The sequence below is a fragment of the Carassius auratus genome, unplaced genomic scaffold, assembly GCF_003368295.1.
Source record: "Carassius auratus strain Wakin unplaced genomic scaffold, ASM336829v1 scaf_tig00215947, whole genome shotgun sequence".
Taxonomy (NCBI): domain Eukaryota; kingdom Metazoa; phylum Chordata; class Actinopteri; order Cypriniformes; family Cyprinidae; genus Carassius; species Carassius auratus.
In genome coordinates this window covers 243,318-263,719 of record NW_020528327.1, presented here as the reverse complement: position 1 = coordinate 263,719, position 20,402 = coordinate 243,318, and the positions used below count along the sequence as shown (strand labels likewise).

General features: G+C 36.3%; 2 protein-coding genes across 3 annotated transcripts; one reads left to right on the top strand and one right to left on the bottom strand.

Annotated features, from left to right (window-relative positions):
- Positions 1-1,022: 1,022 nt before the first annotated feature.
- LOC113096491 (5-hydroxytryptamine receptor 1B-like) lies at positions 1,023-2,987 on the bottom strand. The gene has a single exon (XM_026261894.1). The coding sequence runs from the start codon at positions 2,563-2,565 to the stop codon at positions 1,411-1,413; it is 1,155 nt and encodes a 384-aa protein (XP_026117679.1). The 5' UTR covers positions 2,566-2,987; the 3' UTR covers positions 1,023-1,410.
- Positions 2,988-15,418: 12,431 nt separating this feature from the next.
- LOC113096494 (collectin-11-like) lies at positions 15,419-20,150 on the top strand. 2 transcript variants are annotated; one of them, XM_026261896.1, is made up of 7 exons: positions 15,419-15,585; positions 16,003-16,133; positions 16,817-16,888; positions 17,279-17,350; positions 17,426-17,479; positions 17,605-17,700; positions 17,922-20,150. In XM_026261896.1, the coding sequence occupies exons 2-7, from the start codon at positions 16,004-16,006 to the stop codon at positions 18,329-18,331; spliced, it is 834 nt and encodes a 277-aa protein (XP_026117681.1). In that variant the 5' UTR covers positions 15,419-15,585; position 16,003; the 3' UTR covers positions 18,332-20,150. The 2 variants fall into 2 exon arrangements, with proteins under 2 accessions (XP_026117681.1, XP_026117682.1); XM_026261897.1 differs by having other exon boundaries at positions 15,420-15,585; positions 17,940-20,150.
- Positions 20,151-20,402: the final 252 nt, after the last annotated feature.

The following is a 20,402-nucleotide window of genomic DNA, read 5'->3' as shown; positions in this document are numbered from 1 at the left end:
TCTGTCTGAGGCTCTTGTACTGCTGATGACTGTATAGTGAGTACTTGACCTCAGTATACATTCCTACTGCTTGCTCTCATCAAACAAGGACTTTTCACCAAAACACCCACATTTTTGGGAGCTTGGAAAAGGAGAGCCATTAGAATAGATTTAGGTACAATAATGTATCACCAGTGGGCCTGTTTTCATTATTCAAGCGTAAGATAATCATGCAATGCTATATGACGAATATGCATATTCACACTATAAGACAGGACGAAAGATGTATTGGATGTGAGCACAAGCAAATGGATTACCCAACTTATTTATTAAGTTTAGGATCAGTCAGCAGCTAAAGGCAGTGATCACATAAGAGCAATTTAATTGCACATTTTATAAAGACAATGAAGCTTTTTACACATTTTTGCATTATTAATTAGCAACTAGTTGACCACAAGCTGTCAAAGCACTACTACGGAATCCAAAGTCATTGTAAATTATGCTCAGTTTTGCAGGAGTAGCCTACATCTAGTATGTCAAACGAGGCCCACATGACAGAGTTTATTACACTGCTGTTCGGGATTTTTGATGACCAGTTTGATTGACCGCTCATCTTGGAAACCTGTATCTGTATCTCTACTGGTAAACTAATCAACTCGCTATCATTTCTTGGCCATTTACTTCTTTATTTCGTGATGTATTTTTTTTAAAGCAGTCATGTGATATATGTGCAGTCAGACGGTCATTACCAGGACACAGGATCAAGGAGGTAATTTCGTATGAATTGATGTGACTCGTAGGAAAACTTACGATTTGTACAATGTTAGTTTTTCTACACAATTAGCCACGACGTGAAACTGGAGTTAATTGCTTACACAATGGCTACTGTTGATTTTAACACTATTTTTTTTTCTTATTTGGAAAAATGTGAGGAAAATGTCACTTTTTGAACTAGCAACCAATGCTGTTTTCTAAGCAGTTAATGGAGTAACCAAGGATGTGAAAAAAAAGAAAAAAAAAAGAAAAAAAAGAGCGATGGAGGGAGCGCGCATGTGATTACCTGCGTCTGCTGCGGGCGGCTCTCGGCAAGGTTAATAGGCAGAATCATAATTACAAACAATGGGGCTATTAGATTAATTAGTTAAGACAAAATTGAAATACTTTGTCATTTCTATCCTGTTGTCTGTCATTTATTTGATTGGCCGTATATTTGTTTTGTTTCCTTTGAGCCATGCTGAAAAAAAAACTTGAAATAATAATATGTGACTATAATGAACTGGAACTGCCTCAAATCCCTGCAGGTGTAACAATCAACACCTAAGACTCTCTGTCGACCAATCAGAATCAAGCATTCAACAGCGCAGCGATATCACTTGCCATAATGACCGTCTGACTGCAAGACTATTATCCTAATATTATTTTGCTTTTTTACTATCGTCTGCAACATCTAAATCTTATGAGTTTGTGAAAAGCTTTTTTAAAATCCTCATTCGACATGGTGTATATTATTGGATTGATCAGTGAGTTGACATAGCCGAGCCAATTGAAAAAGTCAAAGAGTTCTGCGCAAAAGCAGGATGGACAGAGGGGAACCAGCAGTGTGTAAATGAAAAACGGCAACCAGCACACAATATAGGCTCCTAAAATAACGCCCAGGGTTTTGGTGGCTTTCCTCTCGCGCGCAGCCGAGATTCTCTTTTTCTCCAGAAGTGAATCGGACACAGTTACTCGAATTTGATTGTCACTGCCCAGAGACCCGCTGTCTGAGTAAAGTTCTTGCCTTCCACAATTTAAAGGAGAAGTCGAAGCCACCGAAGCGGGAGAATTAGTGCTCAGATGTGCCGAAGTGAGTCTTTTCCCCGCTTTTTTGGGCGACTGCTTCAAAATGCGCTTCCGCGCCTCCACGTAAATCCGCCCGTACAGGGCGATGAGCAGCAGCGTAGGGATGTAGAAAGCCCCAAAAGTGGAGTAGATGGTGTAGAAGATGTGGTCCGTGTTGACCGAGCAGGTGGTGAGCTCCCCCGCCTTCACCTGTCGCCAGAAGAAAGGCGGCAGGGAGATGGAGATGGCGATTATCCAGGCGGTCGCCACCATTCCCGCGGCGCGCGCTTTGGTGCGTTTGTTGGCATACTCGACCGCGTCCGTTATAGCCCAGTATCGATCCAAGGCGATTACGCAGAGGTGCAGAATGGACGCTGTGCAACAGGTGATATCTGAGGACAGCCAGATGTCGCAGATAACCTGCCCAAGCGACCAGACATGCGTGACCGTGTAAAGCACGCAAATGGGCATCACGAGCACCGACACCAGAAGGTCCGTGACAGCCAGGGATGCGATCAAGAAGTTCGCCGGTGTCTGGAGCTTTCTGGACTGGGAGATGGTGGCGATGACAAACGCATTGCTTAATATCGTCGCAAGAGTGATGAGACCCAGAACTGACGCTAAGGTGACTTGGAACGCGAAACTTTCCTGTTTTTCGCCCGTTTTAGGTGTTAAAGTCACATTGGTGCAGGTCGAGCTGTTCAAAACCTCGAAATGGCCAGGTGTTGGTTTGAAGTGACCGCTGCGCTCCATCCCAGCAGACATGTGTTTTCATATTTTGAAAATAAAGCAATATTTTCGGCGCTTCATGATATCTGCCAGCTCCAGCATCAGGTGCAGACAAACGCTCGTGGATGTTTTCGTTCTGTGGCATGCAAAGATATATTTCGGCTTCATTCTAATTCTCAAACTTCGGTGTCTCAGAAAAATAGATATCAGCGGCGGGCATACCAGATGCAAAATTGCACAATATAAAGCACCCCAGAAGTTGTGCGAGAACATCCCTGCTCCTCTTGCATCACGTCCACAATCGAGTCATCTTTAGATACTTTGCCCGCAAGCAGCGGCAGTTCTTCACAGGTTTCACTGATAGGCGGTCGCAGGGTTCTTGCTTTTTATAGGGCTCTGATGCAAAAGTTGCAGCTTTGATAAGTATCTTCTAGTTTGAGAGAGGATGCTGTCCTCTGGGTCTTAGTGTCTCGCCTCCTTAGGCTTTATTGCTCCTTTTTAATTATTTACAAAATAAACTCACCCTCACGTTGTTCCATACCATTAAACTGTTATTATTTATTTATTGTTTTAAATTCTGTTAGCTAATTATTTACAACATGTAAGCTCCAAAAAAAAAAAAAAAAAAAAAAAAAACCTTAATGTGCAATCAATACCGCTCTTGTGCTACAGCCCTATGCTATTCTGAATCAATTAAAGTTATTTTAAAGTTATTATTATATTGGAATTCTTTTTCCATTAAAGGTTAGGGTTAATTCTTTCTTTTTTTCTTTTTTTGAGATTTTGTTCAACCATGCACACATGCACACATCTTGAGTAAATTATCTTTGACAGAGCAAGTATTAAATGTGAGGCAAAGTCCTCACATTAACTATAGTAAATGCATTTGTGGCTTCTCTGATAATGACTAATAATAAAATCAGCCAAGGTGTAACTAAAAACTATCAAACTAATCGCTCATCATGTGAGCGACAGCTGTCTGTAATCAGAAGTGAACTTTACTGTTGAAGTGAACCTAAACAATTAAGTGACCTTCATTATGTAATCACTGAGTAAGCAGGAGGGTACTGTAGTGAATTATAATGTATTGAGCGCTTTTGTCAATACAGTTTCTCCTCCATCCTCGCTGACGCTATTATGTTGTACTAATTTCCCCTTCATTTTGTGATTTAATCATGTGACACACCTTATTCCCACATGAAAAGGCTTTCAGGAGACACAATTATGTCTTTCTCTTTTATATACATATATAGCTCCTTTAGTTCTTTTCATTGCTTTCAACAATACCCTGTTGAGCACAGTGGCGGTTCATCAAAAAAAATCATTTTGTTTTCTCCAGTACAAAACCTAATGCAGCCAATTATCCTTAGGAATATTAGTCCTATTCGTCGCAACTCGAGTGATTTGAACACTCCATGTTGGAATGTGTGCCTATATGTGGGTGCAAGTTAAGTATACTATAATACTGAGGCAAAGGTTCTATATCATCTGCATGTAGACAAAGAGAAAAGAAGATGGCAATTAACATATATGCTTACCAAACCAACTAAATATCTGCTTCCCTAACTACTGGTGACTTACTCAGCAGCAATACACTGCAGGCTCATAAACGCATTTGAAAATGAAGTAATATTGAAGTGTCATGCTAAAATTACTAATGAGCCAATAGTTATTTTCATTCCCATTGACTTATTATTTTTTATTTATTATTATTATTATTATTATTATACATTAATATTATTTTTTTTGTATGTACAAAGGAAAGTCACTGGGAACCAAATATAATAAAATTACCCCCAACATGATTTTGTCAAGTTATCACATTAGGCCACATATAACTCAGTATATTATGGAAAGTCCCAGCTGTAAATTGAAAGCTTTATGACTCACTTCACGAAAAAAAATAGTTTGTTCCCAATTCCAAGGATTTGCCTTCACAGTCACCCCATTACGCACCTCCCCATTGCAAGATCATTTCATTTTTTTTTCATATATATTTTTTCTTTTACATTTTTTTTTTACAGTCATTAAATGTTGAACACTGTGACGGTAATTCAGTGAGATTTTTGAAGATGGTGGATGTTCTGTACAAACCCTAAAGCACAAGTCACAGCTAAAAGCTGCACTCTTTTAAATGTAAATGCAGTCTAAATGAAGGGAATCTTTTTTTTCTGAAAGGCTTCATCTGACGTTAAATATGTTGCCTTGCAGTAGCCGTGATAAAAAAGTGCACTACTCATTTCCTACTTCTGGTCAACATGACTGCATCTTCACATGTCCATCTGAAATATGATTATCAGTTATCAAAGACAGCATTCTACCCTATGAACTACTGCTCTTGAAGGTAAAGTATTATATTCCATAGTTAAATCTCAGGCAATCACGTATGTATGTATGGGACAGTTGGAGTGGTTTGAAGGCTAGGCTCGGAGCTGAAGCATTATCAGTTTATTGTCCTAGATCCCAGCTGTGCAAAATTGAATAAAAAGTTTCAGAATCTTTGTGTAAATATCTGTTTTTCCCAAACATCTATTTGACTTAACATCTTCGCACTCTCCTCGCCCTTTTTTTCAGTTCTTATATTTTGTCTGCAGCATGCTACAGACGTAATAGTAGGCTTGAAGGATTGAAATTGCAGTGTGATGTTCAATCACGAAAACACCTTTGTGACTGAAGATCTATGAAATGCATAAACGTATGAATCTTGAGAGTGGAAAACAGAATAAGAGCCTTGTGCATCTCGGACTCAGTTTTCTCAAGGTCACGAAAGTACATGAAGTCCAAGGTGAAAATCAATTTGTTGACGTGCCCTTCAACATCTGACCCGCCGCAATCATTTGATTCAGCAGAAATAAACTCCATGTCAATGATTTTCTTTCCTCCCTATCTAATTTAGGCCTTTGTCATTTTCATTTGTTTCTAACCATCTGCCATCATATATAACAGGAAGTACAGTAAGACATTACGCCATTTGACACTATGAAGACATCCTAAAACCTTTGTCCTCTGCTGAATATCAAGTAGTCTCCAGTGAAACTTGTATTTCCTATTGATTCATACTTGTCTAGACGCTGCATCAGTACACATAATCTAAGTTTAGATTTGTTGTACATATAAGCTGGCTTTTTTCATAACAAGATTTACTTATGTCACTCGGAACAATGGTTTTCAACATTTTTCAGGCCAAGGACACTTTTGGTTTCTCTTTTTGAAAGAAAAACTTAACAAGGCAGCATTTATAAAGTAAAAAAAAATAAAAAAAAATACAGTAAAAGCAATATTGTGATTTATGTATATGCAATTTGTTTAACTATTTAAATATTTCTAATATGTAATTTATTCCTGTGAAAGCAAAGCTAAATTTAAAGAAATAAAATAGATCTTACTGTCCCCAAATATTTGAATGGTAGTGTGTGTATGTCTATATATTTTAAGAATTTTCAAGTTTATCAATCTTGTGACCCCTTGGGTGTCACTGGACACTAGTTTGAAATCACTGGCTGGAAAGTATACATGGAAAGTGAGTCTGTCTTTGTCCAGTAGCAGCAGGAATGTGTCTGGGAGGTCCAACTTCACTGGTCTCCCATCAGTAGTTTACACAATACAATGACTTGGGCTGAGAGATTCATAAATCATCAGCCAGTGGTAATTCTTTGGACATTAATGGGCTCTGATGAATTATGAAAATAGCCTCTGTTTAGTTTACTATGCAAGCAGGCAATTAAGTCTGTTCAATATGTCTTAATTAATGCAATTTTGTCAGCACAATTGTAATGTAAGGGCGCTCCAAGAATTCTTGGCTCAAAGGGGTTAGATAACAGCATCTGAACACTAGTATTCACTGGCTTCTACTTCGTTCTGAAGATGCCAATGAGGTATAATGTGGCTATATAATGTGGGCCAATTTCCCAGACACATATTAAGCCTTGGTCCAGGACTGGTGAAAACCATGAATGAAAAATTACTATTGTCAGTGAAACTTAACCTATAGGACACAGGCTAATTTGCATCTGGGAAAACAGCCATGCATTTTTTCCAAACACAGATTGAATCTGGCCTGCATTAGGGAAACTATCCCAAAGTCATCTTTAGCAAAGATCAGTGGCTATACTTTGCATTTAAATATATGAAGTATATCAAAATTCAAGAGATCATCCAGACACCTTGAAGACCATTTTAAAGCACCTAGAGCTATCTGACCCGAGCACTTTCATCACATGCCTGTCGCCATTTGGTCTTAATCAAAGTGAGCAAGAAGCCGGAGTCAGGACATTTATGCTCGAATGTGATATTCATTCAAATGGTTGGGAATCTCATCACGAAGAAAGCACACATCTACTTTTCCCAATACGTTTGCATGGCGTTATATTGTTTTCCACAGGTGTTTCACTATGAATATATTGAGGGCAAAGGTATGTGATGCACTGTTGCCGGTACTCTGGGCATTTTCTTCAGTATAGGGAAACACTAAAATGCAAGGTTCAGTGACAGTCACTGGAAGTCCAGCAAATTAGAATGGACAGATAACATGGTAATATGGCAGCGGTGTAACCTAGACTCACTGGAGTGGCAGGAAAGAGGATGTCAAAATTGGGATCCGTTACAAACTATTCCAGACATCCTGTGTTTGGAGCTCCTTTAATTGCCACATTATTCCACCATATGGTGTAAGAATGATGCCATCAGACACTGCAGTGTCTCCTTTCTAACCTCCTCATTCTCCTCTTGCCATTTCCACTTTTAGACTGTTTCCTCAGTCAGAACTAACTACATTGCACTCATACAGGTTATATATATATATATATTATATATATTATTTTTTTTCTTTCTTTTTTTTGCACACTTGAACCTCACACCTGTTCGTCTGCCTGCAATATGTAATGGAGAGGTACTGACCCAAGGTAGAATGTGTCTCTATATTGATATATTCTTATAAGAACTACATTTAGAACTACAACTACATGTAACTACATTTTTGTTTAAAAGTGCATTTATATTTACGTTGTTGAAAATGAAATTTCTCATGCTCTTGTTCCATGACTTTTCATGCATGGAAAAAAATCTCAAGATAATAACAGTTCATATTGATCATGTCTTTATAAAAAAAAAAAACAATAAAAAAAAACATGAAATTTGTCCACATAACATATTTAATCTTTTCTTTGAATGTGCTAGAGAACTGTTTTAATTTTGCGTAACAGGCAGGATCATTATAAACTGTCATTGTATGGCAGGAATTTTCATAATTCTTCCAACCAAACCGTTTTTGCATAAAATATCTACTTGAAGTACCCGCTGAGATTTTAGGTTAAAATTTCAATAATTTAACAACACATTTGATGTTCACTGCTCTTTGATGTTTGTTAATGGTCAAATGACATGCATGTGAATACAGTTCCCTCACAAACCCATGTGTGGGAAACTCTGTTATATCGGAAAGAGCTAAGTAAACTTTTTCCAATTTGTGTTCCTCAGAAGAAAAAAAAGACATAGAAATGACCTGAGGGTGATTAACACTGGCAGAATTGTAATTCTTGCATATAATATTGCTTTATCCAGTCTTCATGACAGTTCAGTGCCACAGACCCTCTGGGTGACCTCAGGCTACTCGGTTTTCACAGCAGTTTATTTTCCAGAAGTTTATGTGTGAATACGACTGGTGCTTATGAACAACATGACAAAATCCATATGGCAGAATGTGAGTGCTGAGAAGTAAGCATCTTTGCCAATTGCAGTATTTAGATGGCTAAACAGCTTGTTGTAAATGTTTGTTTCTTTAATAACTTATAGTGTGGATTAGGTCTAAACATATAGTGTATTTTATTGTTTTTTCAGGGAAACTGCTTTGAAACCTTTTCATATTTAAAGAAGCATTGAACACCATCCAGTTCAAAGTCAAATCTAACGTCTTGCATTTTGTGCATTTTGTTAGAAAACAAAGATTTTCTATAAATTGTCTTGGAATATTGAGCATTCAAAGTATGACACTTTTATTTGAAAACAGCAATACAGAATTTTAATTTAGATGCGCATACAGTATATTTAGTTTAGGTTTTGTGTTGGAAAATAGTCACACATTTGATCCATCAAGTCAAAGCACTCTCAGATGGATGCATAAGCAGGAGAATACTCTCCATAGACTGAGTAAAGCTCCATAGGACGCAGAGACTTAAGTCAATGACTGATAAGATGCAATTCTGTTCTGTTCCTGGCTTAAACAGTGTTCGGAAAGTCAAATTCAATTTGGATGTATTAGTTAACCCATTGAGGAGTGGGAGCGGGGCTCTTCTGCCGACCTTAGGCTTTGCAAGATTCTTCACAAACATGGTAAAGCTGTATTGTGGTAAGACTACACACTTAGATATTGAATTGATTCAGTGTGTTGGTTTACGATCCATCCATGATCCCCTCATTTTCAACCATATGATGTGAAAGATTTCACTCCAGCTTGTGTTATGAGTCAGTCCTAGATCTGTTAGATTGTAGATTCTTTGCCCACACAGAGCTCAGAGCATCGCCAGCCTTCTGGAGCGGATAATTTTCCACCACCACCCAACCAGCTTGAAGCTAAGGAGAGAAATCCCAAGCTCCCACAAGCCATTGGACAGATTCCAGTGTCCGCCCTCCTCCGTCTCGGCCTCTTCCCACTGAAAACTTGGGAAAGAATGGTCTTTTGGCAAAAATGTCAGTTGTTTTAAATTACTCATTCACATGCATATAAACTTCTTCAGTAGCACCATAGTATTTAATCTGCTGATAGTCTTTTTAGTTGCTTTCAGGCCATATATAGGGAAATGTAGATCTCAGTTGGAAGTGGTTGCCTATTCCAAAGTTTTTGAAATATATGTACATGTACTTTCGGATGTCCCTCATGATACTGTATATATTTCCCCAAATTGTAAAAGCCTTCCTCGGGGTGGTGACCTATATAACTACGAAGAGTTCTGCCTCACTGCACCCTCCCTGCTGATCCATTACGATATGTTTTCTTCGTCAAAGGAGTGATGTCTAACTAGACTGCATCTGAGATATTTTTCTCTATTTCTGGGTTTGAAGCATGTGCACACATTTAGAATGTTAGTGTGAAGTAACCTGGCAACCGTAATCTGCAATATGTGCGGCTCCGTGAGAGAAATGATCTCTCGCAGTCGGAGCGGTGATGCACGACTCTGGAAAGATTCATGTTAATAGAGCGCTGGTCGCTGCTTTGACACGTGAGTGAAGGAAAGACATGGAGGACAGCTGATACTGGGTCAGCCACTCATATCCAATCCTCTTGCTAAAATTGTTACCTCTGGAGGGGAGATTACAGATGTAAGAGCCAATGATAGGGTTTGGGGTTCAGATAGCACTCGATTGGATGCCAGATGATGATCTAGTTAAAACCCCTTCCAGGTGAAAAGAGAGTAGAAAGGAGTTTTTATTTTTTATTATTTACACTGTTCAGCCATTTTGACATTTTAATTATGTTGATTCACCTCAGTGATTTAAGGTTCCTTAAGGTCTGTTTCCCTGGTGTCAGTGGTGATTGATGGCAGTTGGTCTGGTTATTTTCATTAAAAGTAGAACTCAGTCAATAGAATTTGTAGCATAGTGTTGATGATCACAAAAATTAATTTCCACTTAATTTTTAAAGTCTTACAATGAGGCGCTTTCAATGGAAGTACATGGGAGCTAATTTTATTTCACTGTAATAAAAGGATACGTTATATTTAAATGCTTTTGGTTTGCATTATATTTGTATAGTATTGCTTTACCCCAAGAAATTTTGCATTTCTTCTTTGTGTTGTGCTCCCCTATACAACTTTGCACTCTCAAAAAACAAACAAATAAAAAAAAAGCATTGCATTCCCCAAGAAACTTGATGTTTTCTTGGAAAACATTTGCATTATCTCACAAAACTATCATTTCCCTGAGAATCTTTGCATTAACTATATAAAGCACTACCTAGCGAGAAACTTCACAAGTTTTGGGAGCGAATACAAAGTTTCTCAGTGAAACACAACCTGTGATCGAACATAAGTTGTACAAGAGAACACAAAAGCATTGAAATATACATTTTTCCTCCCATTTCATGTTTTTTCTTCATCATTTTCATCCCTTTAAGTCAATGGTATAGCCATTTAGAAGTAAACAAATATGTTAACATGTTTTTAGTGTGAGAAAAAGTTGATTACTAACCTTTTCTGTGTAGTTATATCCAAATGATTACTTTGTTGACAACACAATGCCTATAACACTAAAATGGCTATTAAAACAGCTTTACAACTCAAAAAATATGCAAGTTTTAAGAGATGGATTAAGGTATGTGGTTTTTTAAATTTTTTATTATATGCTTCGCATTTCTACTGTTAAATTATCCAAAAGTTGGCCACATTTACTTCCGTTGTAAGTGCCTCATAGTGACCTTGTGTTACGAGGGAACATCATGTTGCAAATGCTGCTGATTGAGCGTAACTCCTATTAAACCACAATCTGAAAGTCATCTTTTCCATATGTTCACGGTCCCCGCTGTTCGTCCCTTTTCTCTTTCTGTCCCTATTCCTCGTTCTTTCCCTATTCTTTATTTATATGATGACTCATCAAGGCATTCCACCTGAAGGTTTTTGCTGGAATGATATATCAAACGCATGGTCCCCCAGATCTGTCAGCAGCTCACCAGCATCTAATATCCTGGCCCCAGATTTAGGTATTGTGTCTACACTGCAAAGTAATTTTGTGTCAAGTCATCAGATGTAAGATAAGCGCTATGGTCTCTGAAACCAGTATGAAAACAACAATAAAGCACTATTATCATGTCGGAGGGAAATAAATTTGGAGCTGATGAGCAATTCCGCAAGGCATCAAAATTCACTGCATGCCGTTTTCATGAACAGGAGGGCATGCCTCTGAAGTAACACTTTCCGTTCCTTCAAATAAATGGATGGTTCTGTGTGAGCATGTAATGGCTCGTGGCACGCATTGTGGCTGGTGTGAGGTTGTAGGACTGTGACTTCATTGATATGCTGATGATTTTTCCTCTGCGTCTGAGTAATATGAAAATGCAGTCAGTGAGTAATCATGTTTTATATCAAGACCAGATAAAGAGCTTTCAGTGCTTGCACACACACACACACACACACACACACACACACACACACACACACACTGCAGTGCAATGACCACACACTCTTATAAGTCACAAAGTGTGCCATTGCACATCATAGCAATGCATCGAAATAATTAAAAGAAAACAGAAGAGAAAAAACATATATGTGTAGGCAGTTTTATAGGTAGTTAATGAGACTGAATATATTTCTGTATGTGTATGAATATTAACATATTCATGATTCTTAATACTGTATATATTTATATACAGTATGTATAGTTATATCTTTAGATTTATCAGTATTTATAATTTAGTCTTCAACCACAGACATCATGAAATTACTATAGCCTTATGTAAAAATGAATCTACTTTAGTTTGACCCGTCTGGGACAATATGAGCTCATATATTAATAATTATAAGAGCTATTGTCTTATTGCTCACTGTCTTTCATAATGGCTTTTATTTCCTTCTTGTACTTGATATAGCCCTCATAGCACACGATAAACACCTGTGTAATATTCTGACTTTGAACACAAGGCATATTGTGATGAAGAGAGGTGGAGGTGTAGGAAAGAAAATGAATGATACTCATATCTAGGAATTTAATAATGTTTTATTAATGATTTAATTCTTTGTTCAACATCCTACCATGCAAACGTGTTAGCATATAAAAGTATATTTTTTTCTGTATTAAAAAAGGTAAACAAAATACGTTGATGATTAATAACTGATTGCATGAGAAAAATATTTTCATCCTACTTCTATCAATACAGGGCTTCTAAAAGCATAAAGTCCAGGTCACTGGGATTTGTCCCTTGATGAACAAGTAGAACTGGCACCCTTGCACAGCGTGATTTATTCACTCATCTTTCAAGAAAATGAGTGCCTTTAATGAGCTGAGATGGTTGAATGGGTGTTACGTCTGATGGCTGAGCCGCCTGCCAACCTCCTGATCCTGACACAGCACAAGTCCCATCCTTCTGAAGGTGCCCTTAAGTCAGACAGGCCTCTATGGCTGTCATGCTCCGGTGGCCAAGGCTTCGTCCTCTCCGGGCTCTGATCCACAGAGGTTCTTTTAGCCTTAGTGGAGCAGAATGCAGGAGCAAAACATCCGACAATACCCTTTTTAAATTCAGACGTTATCCTCATCCTCTCCGGTCAAGAGACAGGACAATGCCAGACAAAACAGTGATTAAGCTATCATTAAAATAAAATAAAAAGGTTCACCATTTTTATTCTATGTACACTGAGAATTGAATCTATTTTCGGGATTTAGAGATATAACTACATATCTTTATTTCTTTAATTTTATTTTCACATGTGCATTGTACACATATTATAGGTGAGCATTCTCTTAATTTCACAGTTGAAATGAAGAGATTATTTCAGTCCATTTTTATAAATTAATAGTTATATTTATTATTATTATTATTATTCAGTGTTTTGTTGTGATAAATATACACTACCTTTCATAACTTTTACCAAAAATAATTTTACTTCAAGTTTATTTGATTAAGCATACTTAAGTTCAAGTATATTTTTTAAGTATACTTTATGTACAGTAGTAAGTATACAATATAGTAGTATACTTGTAAGTGTTCTGTTTCAGTATTGGGACTAAGTTGGCCCACTTTCTAGTATATAAAAGTATACTTTACAAGTAAAGTCAAGTATACTTAAATGTCATTTTAAGTACATAAAAGTACATAATAGTTTTTTGTTTAAAAGAATTTTACTAATGGCATACTTGAATAAACTTATTTTTCGTAAGCGAGTTTGGGGTCAGTACTTAAAAAAACAACAACAAAAAAACATATTTTTCAAGGAAACTGATTATAAGTGACAGTACATACTTCTATAATATTTTTTATTATAATATTATTTTAAATAATTTTATTTAAATTCATTTGATCATTCTAGTCATCAAATATAAAGCAGCACTACTGTTTTCAACGTTGATCATAATAACAGATGTTTCTTAATAACATTTTTGAACGGTAGTGAATGTGTAGTTTATTTAGACACTATGGGCACATTCAAGTTCAGAGTTTACTAAATGTGACCCATACATGCAAAAATAAGATCATTGTCTTGGACATGCCATGTCACTGCGCAAGTGCTGTGATTCAGAGTGAAAACTGTGCTGCAGCACGATTTCAATTTTAAGAAATTGATTTTCCCTCATCACATTATCATGTTAGTTTTTGTTACCAAGGGAAGGATATTCCTTAGCAACACAGAAGAAGATCACCAGATCTCTGGAGATGAATGACACCTTAATGTTTTATTAAGCTTGTTTATTACTGTGAATATAAATAGCAGTTCATGTAAATCTGATTCTCATTGTCAATTACTGGCATGTGACTCGTTTGTACAATGCATTCATGGAAAATGATCTGTAGGGTTTCTAAAGCAACTATAACAGTTCATAATTCAGGATGTTCATAACTTACCTAATAATAATAATAATTGCAATTAGAAACAAATAAACAAAAGGTAAATAACTACAACAAAAAGAAAAAAAAAACATTACTGGGACCTTATTTGTAAAGTATTATAAATATTATATTATAAACATCTTACAATAAGGTCCTAGTTAATGTTTGTTAATGCATCAACAATGAGAAATAGTGAGTTGTTGCAGTATTTATTAATCTTTTTTAATGTTAGTTAATAAAAATACTAATTTTCTGTGTTATTTCATGTCAACTCACGGTCATTAAAATGATATTGAATATTACATAATATTAATGTAATAATATTAAATAAAATTAACATATATAAGTTTTGATTCAAATATTGTATTAATATTTCAAAATGTATTAAGATTAATAAATACAATGTTAGTTGATGTTATCTAATATAATGTTAGCAAATGACCTTATTGTAAAGTGTTACCAGTAGAATAGAGTAGAATAAAATAGGATAGAATAGTCTAATTGTTAATGTCATCACCATTGCAACATATTTATTTATTTTGCCAAGCTGCTTTTAATTTTTTTTGTCAACCAAGCAATGTTCATCACATGATCAAAATGCACAGCAAAAGTTCACTTTTTTGGATTTTTCCAGATGAAATTCGGGCAAATATTTACTGCCACCCTGTGCGCTGAAGCACGAACTACAGCATTTCTGGGTAACACTTTAGAATAAGGTTCCATTAGTTAATGTTAGTTAACTACTTTTGTTAACATGAACTAAGCAATAACAATCCTTCTACAGCATTTATAAGTCTTAGTTCATGTTAATTTCAACATTTACTAATGCATTATTTAAATCAAAAGTTGTGCTTGTTAACATTAGTTAATGCACTGTGAATTACCATGAACTAACAATGAATAACTGTATTTTCATTAACTAACATTAACGAAGATGAATAAATACAGTAATAAATGTATTATTCATTGTTTGTTCATGTTAATTAATACATTAACTAACATTAACTAATGGAACCTTATTCTAAAGTGTTACCCATTTCTGTTCCAAGAGTTTTCCTCATCCTTGTTGACCTCAAACTAAATGAGTTTCTTAATTACTTCCACGTTTTTTGCTCATTTATATTGTAGTACATTATTACAGTATGCGAAGATAAAGTTATTTTAAATTTGCTTTGGCATCTAAAACCTGAATATAAATAATTCCCTTTCACCTCGGCTCTTCAATGCTACTCTAACTAAAACTAGTGAATGTTGGGAATGCTTTTGACTTGTTTTAGTAAGGAATGTGCTCGGAGTCGTGCTGTCTCTGACCCTGATGTTTCCCGTGGAGATATCAGAGAAGAGTGTTGCAGAGCCGCTCTTATCTTCGTGTTTACATGTACTTGCTCACTCTCAGGCCTGTTTCTTCGAGGGTGTGTGTGAGATGAGAAATTTCAGAGAGACCACCAGTGAGCAAACCCCCATTAACTCACTTGGATCCATATAGGCTGGGTCTGCTGCATATAGTGGACTTTGAAATTCGACACAAGGTAAGTCCATTTCATAAGCAATATGGTGTCCTGCAGGTGGCACAGATGACATCGAGACGAGTCAGATGTTACCTTTAAAGTTGGTGGTTACAGGAGATGTCACGGTGTGACTGTTTACTCTCTGGTATCGATTTTGAAATGAAGGAGGACAGAGGGATCTTTTGGGAGAAAGACAGATGCAAACTATTGTGTATTTGCTTTGCAAATGGGGTTGACTGTGATTTGTTGTGCTTGTATGTCACAAGACCAGTACTGTCTCTGAATCCTCTAAGATGATTTTGCTCCATTTATGAGCACTGAAGCCTTTGTGAATTCAATAACAGCTGCTACTACAGTATGTTTTCCGATGAACATGGCATTTGAAAATGTGTTGGTATTTGGTTGTGGATGAACATAAATGTTCTGTTGTGTTTCCAGTATGGGTGGAGAAAAGCTGGTGGCTTGCATATTGGTCACTGTGTTATGTCTGACACTAATAAGGTCAGTGTATGGTCAGCACATGCCAGAAGAACCGTGCTCGGTCCAGATCATCGTCCCTGGACTCAAAGGTACAACAAATAAACTACACTACATTATGTCATCTACACTAATGATGCTCATTTTAATGTTATGCTCACCAAGGCTGCATTTATTTGATCACAACTTGAGTAAAAACTATAATATTGTGAAATATTATTACAATTTACTAGAACTATTTTAATATATTTTAAAATGTAATTTATTCCTGTAATGGAAAGCTGAATTTTCAGTAGCTTACATCTTAAGAGATCCTTCAGATATCATTGTAATATGATGATATGGTGCTCAAGATACAGTTCTTTTTAGTATCAGTTTTGAAAATAATTGGACTGCCCAATGTTTGTTTAGAAAAGGTGAAACTTTTTTTTTTGAGGAATCTTTCAATAGAAAATTGATTATAAATAGATTTTTTTTTTTACATTAGACAACATTAGAAATGCTTTTACTGTCAGTTTTGCTAAATATAATACCTCCTTTCTGCATAAAATTAATTATTATTATTATTATTATTTTTTTTTTTTTTTTATGTACTGACCCTGTTTAAACGGTAGTGTGTGTACCTTATATAATGGAATTTTATATATAAAGTATTATTTAAGTTTGAAAATACAGATGCACTTTGTGCACACTATTTACTGCAGCAATAATAAAAGTATACGTTATTTTGTGGTGCAAGTCTATGGCTGTTCAAAGTAATCCTGTATTTCTATAGGTGAACCAGGAGAGAAAGGAGAGAAAGGATCACCTGGGAGACCTGGGAGAGTGGGGCCACCTGGAGAGCCAGGTAATATTAAACTGTGCTTTTAGAGCTTAATCGAATTCCATCGCAGCGCTTTTAAATTACTATCCACTTGCATGATAAAATATGACTCAAGTTCTTTACAAACCTGTGTTAAAGTGTTTAAGTGTTAAAAGAATTATGAAACTGTCAAACCAGTGACCAGGCAGGGAGCGGCCAAATGTGTACACTTCAAAGGGCCCCTAAAACTTTCCTTAACTTGCTTTTAGATAGTTGAGCTCATCTGAGCCAGTGTTAACCAATCATGGTGTTTATAAATGCTTCAAAATTCTGATGAACAAGGGAATCAAACTCCATTCTGCAAATTACTACAATCTTTGATTTATATCCGTGCTTATTTTTTGGGACATTTTAAGTTTATACTTTATTTTCCAGGTCCCCCTGGAGTCAAAGGTCAAAAAGGTAGTGCTGGACATCATGGGAAGATGGGTCCTGTTGGACTCAAAGGTAAGCTTGAGAAAGAAATCACAGGCTTGTTTTGCCTAACTGCTTAAAAATGTAATAGGCCTTTTTCTTTTTTAGGTATAAAAGGTGATATGGGAGATCCAGGACCTAAGGGCCCAAATGGAGAGCCAGGTAAAGGCCTTGCCGAAATAGAATTCAGTTCATATCAGTTGATGATTGGATTGAACTCATTAGGAACCAGTTTAATGCTTGGACTGCTCATGTGAATGGTCTCGTCTAAAATTTTAATTTCTCAGGCGTCCCCTGTGAGTGCACACCCTTACGGAAAATGATTGGTGAAATGGATAATCAAGTGACACAATTAACCAATGAGCTGAAGTTCATTAAAAATGGTATGTCCAAAAGAAAGAATGAACCAGTTGTTTAGGAGATTACAGTAATATGATATTGTCAAGTTGATTCATACAGTTGTTCTTTTTGATGTGCAGGGTTGATTGCACATAGACAAAAGTATTTAGCCAGCAGAAGCTCTTTTGTCTGACTGTCAGAATGCACTTGTGTGAACGCTGGCTGCTGCCGTGTGATTATAGAAATTCAGATCCTCATTTTTCAGCCCTGCCCTCCCCCGCAGCTGTCGCCGGCATCAAAGAGACAGACAGCAAGGTCTATCTGCTGGTGAAGGAGGAAAAACGCTACAGGGACGCGGAGGTGTTTTGTCAGGGGCGAGGTGGACACCTGGCTATGCCCAAAGATGCGGCGGCTAACAGAGCTATCGCTGGCTACGTCACTGAAGCTGGCCTCAGTAGAGTGTATATCGGCATTAATGACCTGGAGCGAGAAGGCCACTTTGTGTATGTGGACCGTTCACCCATGACCACTTTCAGCAAGTGGAGGGAGGGCGAGCCAAACAACGCTTACGATGACGAGGACTGCGTTGAGATGGTGTCTTCAGGCGAGTGGATTGACGTGGCTTGTCACCTCACTATGTACTTTCTGTGTGAGTTTGACAAGGACACAGTATGAGCTTCACTCTCAATTCAGTTAACCAATGTTTTAAATACTCCGGTATTTAAGAAGGCTGAAATTTCAGTGAAAAAGGTACTGCCCTTCTATGTTTTGTCCTCTTTGACAACATTTTAAACAGTGACAGCAGTGTGAAGTCTTGTAAAACTGTTTTAAACAACATTTAATTATTATTATTATTATACACTGCAGTTCAAACGTTTAGGGTCAGTAAGATTTTTTACTGTTTTAAGTGCTCACCGAATCCGCATTTATTTGATCAGTAAAAAACATAAATATGATGAAATATTATAACAATTAAACATTTTTTTATTATAGTTTAATATTTTAAAAATTTAATGAATTTCTGTGATGACCAAGCTTACATTTTAGCAGCTATTACTCCAGTCTTCAGTGTCAAACGATCCTTCAGAAATCATTCTTATACACTGTATTGCTGCTTAAGAAACATTTCTTATTATCATCAATGTATCAATGTTATCAAGCAGTATTTTTGAGGAAACCATGATACTTTGAAACTGAAATCAACATTATTAATGTCTATACTATCACTTTTGATCAATCTAAGTTTCCCAAAAGCATTGTTCGCTAACTATGGTTGCAATTTCCACTGAACTTTTGGTAATGACAAAACTTGTGACCATAGTTGCTTTTGGGTAACATACTCTGATGTGTCCTAATAAAAATGTGTTAATTTAATAAAAAAAACTAAAATAAATGAAACGCCTTACCCCAAATTTATGAAAAGTACTGTACACGCATTGTGAAAAGTATATACTAAACTACATTTATTTGTAATCAGTTAAATAAATGAACAAGAAGTCTTATTACCTTATAATATTTCAGATTCCACTGATTTAACCTTTTTTTTTTTTTTGGCTTTTCTCTTTAACTACCTTTCTTCCCTTCCATTTGAATTTGAATTACATAGTTTATTATTAATATACTGAATAGGTCATCATACTCCTAGAACAACTGCTAACGAGTAGATTTACATAACACATAGTCTTCTAGACTGAACTGTAGTGTTGGGGCTAGGAACTGTATTTTTAATGGTCAAACTATTTATTCTCCTTGGGTAAAATGACTTAAATTACTATTCCAGTTTACCAGTAGTGCATCATCCCATTTATTTAATACATCATTGGAAGAATGGGACAGTGTCAAGGTCGCACGAGAGAGAGAGAGAGAGAGAGAGAGAATGGGAGAATAGAAGATATTTATTGTATACCATATCAAAATACAACACAGTAACCAACTAACTACCCATCAAATCAAGTCATTTTATTACCTTAACTTGTTTTGAGGTAATACATGTGGTATGAAATGCCCTATGAAATGATAAAGAAGCTTTTTTGTGTCGTCATCACAGTAGATTAGGATGAATTTAATTCAGTTGTTATCAATAGATGAAAATACACAAACATATAGAATAGAGTAGACATTCCCATATTCCTTTAATGATGATACTATATAGGGGAGGGAGACCGTGGTCGGTTTTAACATTTTTTGATATTTCTATCTGTATCTAAGAGTTCTATTAAGCCTGTGGGTTCAAAATGTGATTCAAACTAGTAACAAGTGTCTGCTATTAAATGTCAGAGTAGTTATCTTTGCAGCACAAACAGAAAATGCTAACACAAGGAGTGAAATGTTAGGTTACCCTGAAGTCTGGGTTAGTTGTAACATACCCTGGGGTGAGATTTAACATTATGCATTAAGGATTATTACAAAAAATGGATTTTGAACATTTTTTGTTCAACACTGACATTTCAGTATAATTGGTATGTGTTTGTGTGTGTGTGTGTGTGTGTGTGTGTGTGCATGTGAAAAAAACAATAAAATTAGTTAATGTGCACAAGCTTCAACAATTGAACACTGTTTGTGTGTGTGTGTGTTACATTAGCATCATGATGATAAAACTGAATAATGCATGTGTGTAAGCATTTTTGTTAATGTAAGGTATAATAATAAAACTGAACCTAAACACTGAGAGATGCCCCTCTGTTTCTTTCTCTCCCAAAACGCATACTGAAATTCAAAGAAAACACACACACACAAACACACACAC

Excerpts from the sequence above, each read along its gene's own strand:
- LOC113096491 (XM_026261894.1), bottom strand. The coding sequence starts at position 2,565 with ATGTCTGCTGGGATGGAGCGCAGCGGTCACTTCAAACCAACACCTGGC.
- LOC113096494 (XM_026261896.1), top strand. The coding sequence starts at position 16,004 with ATGGGTGGAGAAAAGCTGGTGGCTTGCATATTGGTCACTGTGTTATGT. Across the intron at positions 16,889-17,278 it reads GGGGCCACCTGGAGAGCCAG|GTCCCCCTGGAGTCAAAGGT; the intron begins GTAATATTAAAC and ends TTTATTTTCCAG. Across the intron at positions 17,701-17,921 it reads GCTGAAGTTCATTAAAAATG|CCCTGCCCTCCCCCGCAGCT; the intron begins GTATGTCCAAAA and ends CTCATTTTTCAG.